The sequence below is a fragment of the Ochlerotatus camptorhynchus genome, unplaced genomic scaffold, assembly GCF_037179485.1.
Source record: "Ochlerotatus camptorhynchus isolate MF236.1 unplaced genomic scaffold, CSIRO-AGI_Acam_v1.1 ptg000192l, whole genome shotgun sequence".
Classification (NCBI taxonomy): Eukaryota; Metazoa; Arthropoda; class Insecta; order Diptera; family Culicidae; genus Ochlerotatus; species Ochlerotatus camptorhynchus.
This window is the reverse complement of record NW_027040682.1, coordinates 1,734,700-1,743,206: the sequence shown is the minus strand read 5'-3', so window position 1 is coordinate 1,743,206 and position 8,507 is coordinate 1,734,700. Positions and strand designations below refer to the sequence as shown.

The 8,507-nt window shown below is 47.2% G+C and overlaps 1 protein-coding gene across 1 annotated transcript; it reads left to right on the top strand.

The window, feature by feature from the left end:
* The first annotated feature begins 4,297 nt into the window (after nucleotides 1-4,297).
* Nucleotides 4,298-7,972, top strand: LOC135702354 (uncharacterized). The gene has a single exon (XM_065223376.1). It carries the CDS (start codon nucleotides 4,298-4,300, stop codon nucleotides 7,970-7,972), a length of 3,675 nt encoding a protein of 1,224 aa, XP_065079448.1.
* The last annotated feature ends 535 nt before the right edge of the window (nucleotides 7,973-8,507 follow it).

The window sequence follows — 8,507 nt, the reverse complement described above, 5'->3', positions numbered from 1 at the left end:
AACCCGGTGAATCAGTACTTTTAAGGTCAATAATGGTGCATCAGGGAGGGAAAGGATTGTTAGTTCGACACCCATTGTTACTGAAGACCTAGAATACCTCTGCATCTCCATGGTTGTCACGTGATGCGATCTTTTAAAGCATGGTAAGGTAATTATGTGACCTTATCAACTCAGGAAGCAAAAACGGTCGCCACTAGGCCATCGTACCCCATAAATCATAACAATCCTCTAAGACCGTCGATCGTTCAAACCCGAGGACAAGAAGCTATTCAACTCAAATGTGACTCTTGACACACCATTGTTCTTATATATTCTGTCATTGATCTTATTTTTGAATTCTGATCTAATTTGATTAGTCGAATGATGGGTTTTGGACCTAATCAAGAACTGGCCACTGCCTCGGGGGTACATTTTTCACATATATATATATTCCGTGATATTACATGTTCAGGTGCTCAGGGCAATCAAGAGTTGGGACAAACTGATTTGATGTATCATTTCAATTGTGTCAAACCTCTTAACGGAATCTCTTTATGAAGACACACTCTAGTAGTAAAATTCTTCTTTATTTGTGATTTGTTACGTGGCTTACAATTGCTAATACAAGGCAAGAGGTTAGCCATAAGGGCTCTTCATCTTTGGTGAAATTTTTGATTTTTTGTTTGTACATGTCGTGTTTTACTATTGTAATGTTTTACATTTCTCTTCTTGTGGAGAATGTTTGATTAAAATGTTTAAAATTTGTTATTCTACCTACTTAATCTAACTTAGCTTAACCTAACCTAACGTGCCATATCCCTGATGATGTGTTGATCGACTCGCCTACAGCAATCTCTGAACGTAGCGATCGAGTCAGCTCTCCGTAACTCCAGTGTCTAAAAACCAGGCAGGAGGCGGTGGACCTCAGAGTTTCTAGTCAGATTTGCTGAAACTTCTCAAACTCACTGGAGGTTTTAAAACATTCTTGTCCTGCGAGTGGCGGCAGGAATATGGAAGAAGTAAACAAAAACTCCTCGAGAGAGGGAGGGAAAGTGAACTTCAGCGAGAGGGTGATTTGACGTGAGGTGCGCTTTTCGAGACTCCGGATGGCTTTTTTGTTCGACGCAAGAAGCTCAGAGTTCACCTAGAGTGAGAGTAAGAGCGTGTAATAGAAAACATGAACATGAATGGCAGCACCTCACTCTCATTTTATCCTCCTTCGCTCACAAGCTCTGAAGCTCAGTGGAATGATTTGGCAGTAGGCATTCTACTCCTCAGAAAAATGCTACGCTCGGTTCATTTCAAACTCGCGAGCGAGGTTCCATCAAGCCTGTTTCTAGTCCGCGATGGACTATTGACGATCATTCTCACCCAAGTAACCAAAAGTTCTACATTCAACGATTAAAATCACTTCCAAGTTCCATAAAGTTCAAATTAAGTTCCGACCGAACCTTCAAGTTCCATAAAGTTCCATAAGTTCCGACAGAACTTTCAAGCCACATGAAGCAATTCGCACTTAAGTCTTTATTAGTAACAAAATTTAATGTACATAAATATGAAATGATCAGTGGCCCGAATAAATCTAAACATTAAAAAATTAAAAATTAATTTCCTGGATTGGAACCCGTGTATTCGGCATTCTATCTACGATTGCTAACCACTGCGCCACAAGTGTGATGGAATACCATGCGTGTAAACACCAACTTAAAATTCATCAAGGTGTTGTGTTTCGTATTCAAGTCAGTCAGCTGGCTCAGAAAACTCCAACAATAGGCGGGACAACAGCTCACTGTAATATATTTCAGATGACGTAGCGGTTTGTGCTCAGGACTGGGTTTAATTCTTCAAACTACTACGTTAACTACGTTACTACTACTAATGCTGATAAATGAATACACATAAATACCTGTGTTCGCGTACGAATATACTAGCGCCGCCTAGTTGTCGAAAATGATCATCACCCTTAATAAAGATCCCTCGTTCGTCGAGTTTCTACGAGTTGTCGTCCCAACAAGATGTCATCCCCGCTGTCGTCCCAACGGAGCAGAGTAACTCATGCAGCATAGTGTTGTCGTTTGTTTACTTCCTTTTTCCGCCGCCGATGAATAGCCCCGTTGTATAAAAGGACCATCCCGCATGGGAAAAACTCTCTTTTTCTCGACTACGACAACGAGGACGAAACCGATTGTGAAGAACCAAAATGAACCAAGTCCATAGTTTGTAAAATATTGAAATTAAGTGAAATTAAGTAAAATAAAAGTGGATTGTCTTAGTTTGAAGTAAAAGTAAAATGAATTGAACTGCAAATAAAGTGAATGAAGTGAAACGAAGTAAAATTTAATAAATGAACTGAACTAAACAGAAGATTGAGTGATCTGTGAAGAAAGTGCCCGAAGTAAATTGAAACCTCTACTGCTCTCTACTTTGATATCGACATCTGGTCCTTCGAGCCGGATCGGCCGATGAACTCCGGTCATCTGGAATCTTTCACGCCCGTGAAACCACCATCTTTGGAGCTACTGCCTGGCCACGCCTGGAAGTCCCGAGAACCTTCGAGTTGCTGCTGAAACATTTAATACAAGGCACATAGACTGCCTCGAGGAGGTAATTATATTTCCACTTCTCTACACCCTGTCCCATTTGTGCTCCGCGGTGCTTTCGATTCCACAGATCAAACCCCATACTATTCCCCGTCGCCATGTCCACGGATCGCCGCTTGAAAACGCTCAAACTTCGCATGAAGAGCCTGCAGACGTCCTTCATGCTTACTAAAACTTTTGTGGATAAATATGTCGACGAACAACATTCCTTAGAAGTCCCAGTACGCTTGGAGAGCCTTACGAAGCTGTGGACTGATTTCTGCGCTGTGCAGTCTGAGCTGGAAACTATCGACGAGGCCGGCATCGAACAACTTCTGAAGGATCGAGCCAGCTACGAATCGTCGTACTATAAGGTTAAGGGTTTCCTCCTGTCCGTCAATAAACTGACACCTCCTTCCCCGACACCTACCGCTTCGACTTCTCATTCGAACTTCCAAGGTCCTACGTCATCCCATGTGCGCCTACCGGATATAAAACTGCCTGTCTTCAGTGGGAATTTGGATTATTGGATGAACTTTCACGACCTGTACATGTCCTTGGTTCACTCTTCAGCGGAACTCTCGAACATTCAAAAATTTTATTACCTGCGTTCTTCCCTCTCTGGCGACGCCCTCAAACTTGTACAGACGATCCCTATTACTGCAGCGAACTACTCCGTAGCCTGGAATTTGCTTGAGGAGCATTTCCAGAACAAACCCCGATTGAAGCAGTCGTATCTCAACGCTTTGTTCGAGTTTTCCACCCTCAAACGTGAGTCAGCGGCAGACTTACATGCACTCGTAGAGAGATTCGAGTCCAACGTGAAGGTGCTTCAGCAGTTAGGAGAGAAAACGGAATTCTGGGATCTTATTCTCATTCGTATGCTCAGCGTTCGTCTCGATGCCACAACTCGTCGTGATTGGGAGGAATTTTCATCAGCAAAGGACGATGTCTCGTTCAAGGACCTCACCAGCTTCATTCAGAGGAGAGTATCCGTCCTCCAAACGCTTCACGGAAAAGGCGTAGAAACTCCGCCGTCGTCATCGTCGTACAGTCAGCCGAAGAAGTTCACCCAACGCCCGGCGGCATGTCACACCGTCAGCCACGTCAGCACCGATCGAAAATGCTCTATTTGCTCTGAACATCACCCACTCTATATGTGCCCCACGTTCTCGAATTTGGCCATCGAGGACAAGGAAAAAGAAATCCGTCGACTGCAGCTCTGTAGAAACTGTCTACGCAAGGGTCACTTGGTACGAGAATGCCCGTCGTCCAGTTCCTGTCGAAAATGCAAAAACCGTCATCACACTCAACTTTGCCATGGAGAAACGTCAACAGGCGCGAACCATCATCCTACAACATCGAAAACAACAACAACTCACACTACGGAGGAACAGCCACGAACATCAGCCTCTGTGACCGTCACCGAGCTACCTAACTACGCCGCAACCGAATGTAAACAAACCACTGTCCTCCTCGCTACCGCTGTCGTCCTCTTCGTCGATGATAATGGAAGGGAGCATGCAGTGAGAGCTCTTCTAGACTCGGGAAGCGAATGTTGTTTTGTTTCAGAGCGATTCCTCCAAACCGTCACAGTCCAACGAAAAAGGGTTTCCGTCCCGATCTCTGGTATCGGCGAATCGACGGTCAACGCTAAGTTTACAGTTCCCTCCCACATCCGATCAAGAGTCTGTAACTACTCCACCACCGTTGAATGCTTGGTTCTTCCACGTTTGACTATGGACTTACCATCCACCTCCGTCGATGCTTCTACTTGGAGCATTCCACCCGGAATCCAGCTTGCTGACCCAACTTTCCACAGCCGCAAATCAATCGATCTAGTACTAGGCGCAGAGGTCTTCTACGACATCTTCCATGTCTCGGGTCGAATTCGAATTGGCGATGCACTTCCACCTCTCATCAATTCCACGCTCGGTTGGGTGGTTTCTGGAAGAGCCTCCAGTCCACAACCGAAAAGACCACTTGTCGCAAACGTTGCCTCCATCGCCGATCTGTCTCAGATAATGGAACGTTTTTGGACAATCGAAGAAGAAACTTCGTCACCATCCTATTCCGTCGAGGAAGCCGCATGTGAAGCACACTTCCAGCAAACCGTTTCTCGAAATCAGCAAGGTCGATACATCGTTCGCCTACCGGTGAAACCTGACGTCTTAACTTCACTAGGCGACAACCGTCGCACTGCCGTACGAAGATTTCGCATGATACAACAGCGAATGGGAACCGATCCACAACTTCGTATACAGTACGTCGACTTCATGAATGAATACCACGCCTTGGGACACATGCAAAAGGTCGCCGACTACGAAACACCTCCCAAACCTTGCTACCATCTTCCGCACCACGCCGTTGTCCGAGAGGAAAGTACGACCACCAAAGTACGCGTCGTTTTTGATGCGTCGTGTAAAACTAGCCAAGGACGTTCGCTAAACGATGCACTCATGGTGGGACCCATCGTCCAGGAGGAAATGAGGTCCATCATTATGCGATCGAGAACCCGCCGCATCATGTTGGTTGCTGATGCAAAGCAGATGTTTCGTCAGATTCTGGTTGATGAACGCGACACCCCGTTGCTGCGCATTGTATGGCAAATTTCTCCCGACTTACCCTTGGACACGTACGAATTGAAAACGGTAACCTATGGGACAGCATGCGCACCTTTTCTAGCCACAAGAGTTCTACAACAGTTGGCTGACGACGAGCAAGACAACTTTCCCCGAGCTGCCGAAGTACTGCGAAAGGATTTCTATGTAGACGACCTTTTCTCCGGAGCAGACAGCGAAGAAGAAGCCATCGAACTTCGTGAACAGCTCGACACTCTTCTTTCCAAGGGAGGATTTACCCTACGCAAATGGGCCTCCAACATTCCTGCAGTTCTCCATGATGTCTCTCCCGATAATCGAGCACTACAACCATCTGTAGATTTCGATCGTGACCAATGCATAAAGACGCTGGGACTGCATTGGGAACCCTCTACCGATTGCCTCCGCTATCGTATTTGTCTCTCCCCCGACCCTGTAGAAGCTACCATCACCAAACGAACAGTGCTCTCTAAAATTGCACGACTTTTCGATCCGATTGGATTAGTCGGACCTGTGGTAACATCGGCAAAACTCTTTATGCAAGAGCTGTGGACGCTGAAAAACAACAACGGTGAAGCCTGGGGCTGGGACGAGGAATTACCAGCAGCGATCAAGGAGCGTTGGCTGGCCTACTGTGAACAACTACCTCGGCTTAATGACCTGCGAATCGAGCGATGGGTCATCTGTTCTACACCGACGTCGATCCAACTGCATTTCTTTTCAGACGCTTCAAAGAATGCATATGGTGCATGCTGTTATATTCGTTCAGCAAACTCTTCCGGCACCATAAAGGTCGCACTACTAACAGCACGATCTAGAGTTGCACCTCTTAAGCAGCAAAGCATCCCCCGCTTGGAGTTGTGCGGAGCCCTCCTCGCAACAGAACTGTTCCAGAAGGTCAGAGCATCACTGAACCACACCGGCGAAGTCTACTTTTGGGTGGACTCAACAATCGTACTCAGCTGGCTGAAAGCACCACCTACAACTTGGGTTACATTCGTCGCCAACCGCGTCTCAAAAATACAACAAGCTACTCAGCACTGTGCTTGGAATCATGTCGTTGGTCAACTCAACCCAGCGGACTGCATTTCCCGAGGAACAGAGGTGGAAACCATCCTGCACAACGACCTGTGGTGGAGCGGACCACCATGGCTGCATCTCGAACCCTCTTCATGGCCCAACCAGCTGACGAGCAATATTACAAACGAAATTGCGCTTCCCGAAGCACGCAAACTACCACTGGCAGCGACTGCAATAACCACCGAGCCTTCGTTCGTCGATGTACTAGTGAGCAAGTTTTCGAACTACTTCCGTCTTCTACGCGTCGTCGCATATTGTCGCCGGTTCATACGGAACTGCAAGCCATCTGCACAAACAACACATTCCTTCCTCAGCTCAGAAGAACTTGGAGAAGCCGAAGCTACCGTCATCCGATTGGTCCAGCAACAGTCCTACAACGAAGAATGGAAAACTCTACAAAAATTACAACCAGTTTCGCTCAAATCCAAACTCCGTTGGTTTCAACCCTTTATCGAAAGCGATCAACTAATGAGAATCGGCGGCCGCCTAAATCAAGCCCCTCAACCTTTCGATAGTAAGCACCAAATTATCCTGCCAGCAAAGCACGGCTTGTCCACTCTTCTACTTCGTTCGCTGCATGAAAAGCATCTGCACGCCGCCCCTCAGCTTCTGGTCAATATCCTCCGCCTGCGATACTGGATCACAGGGGCCAGAAACCTGGCAAAAACTATCGTCCACAATTGCGTCACCTGTGTAAGAGCCCGTCCAAAACTGCTGCAGCAGTTTATGTCAGAGCTACCTGCCTCACGAGTTACAGCAAGCAGACCATTTTCCATCACCGGCATCGATTACTGGGGTCCAATTTCACTCCAACCCCCACACCGTCGCGCCGCTCCCAGAAAGGCTTACGTCGCGGTGTTTGTTTGTTTCTCGACTCGGGCGGTACATTTGGAACTGGTTGCCGATTTGACTACCGCCAAGTTCTTGCAGGCTCTCAGACGTTTCGTAGCACGACGAGGACTTTGCAACGAAATCTATTCCGACAACGGGCGGAATTTCATCGGTGCAGCTAACGAGCTACGCAAAATGATCCAAAGCAAGGAACACCATAGAGCCATCGCAGACGAATGTGCATTCCACGGCATCCGATGGCGCTTCAACCCTCCCAAGGCATCACACTTTGGTGGTCTGTGGGAGGCAGCAATCCAATCCGCGCAGAAGCATTTTGTGCGGGTTCTTGGCACTAGCACACTCGCTCACGACGACATGGAGACGCTGTTGTCGCAGATAGAATGCTGCTTAAACTCACGCCCGATTATCCCTCTGAGCGACGATCCGACAGATTACGACGTGCTTACTCCTGGACACTTTTTGATCGGGTCTGCGCTCAAATCTGTTCCAGACGTTGATGTCTCCGAAATCCCAAGCAACCGATTAGCCAAGTGGCAGCAAATCCAGAAGAACTTCCAAATCATCTGGAAGAGGTGGCACTTGGAGTACTTAGCCACCTTGCAACCGAGAACGAAGTGGTGCAATCCGCCAATCGTATTGGAGAAGGGTCAACTAGTCCTCCTTATGGACGAAAAAACTCCGCCTATGGCCTGGCCAACAGCGAGGATCGTAGAATTACATCCTGGAGCAGACGGAAACACACGGGTGGTCACTCTCCGCACCGCCCACGGCACCTACACTCGCCCCGTTAGCAAGATTTGCTTACTGCCGATTCCATCATCCAACGAGAAATCATCAAAACAAACCATTCGTCCAGAAGCAGAATCAAAACACCAACAATAAGTCATCGTTTCAACCAATTCCGTCACCGATGTTGCACTGGTTTCCATCCGGAGTCACCTGAAATTATAAAAATACAAGGCCCTAATTAATTAGGGACAAGGTAAGCCCCTGTCCAAGAAATTATATCCGTAAAACCCCTCTACCGGGTCTTCTATTTTCCATAATATCAATTCGCTGCCGGACTGGATCATCTTCTATCGCCTGACGAGAGTAAACATCGAGGAAGAGTAAACGTCATCCGCCAACGTCAATCATCACCAGCACGGGAGCAACAACAACAACATGCCATCAGAAATAGTGATTTCTGAAGGGGCCAGGATGTTCGCGTACGAATATACTAGCGCCGCCTAGTTGTCGAAAATGATCATCACCCTTAATAAAGATCCCTCGTTCGTCGAGTTTCTACGAGTTGTCGTCCCAACAAGATGTCATCCCCGCTGTCGTCCCAACGGAGCAGAGTAACTCATGCAGCATAGTGTTGTCGTTTGTTTACTTCCTTTTTCCGCCGCCGATGAATAGCCCCGTTGTATAAAAG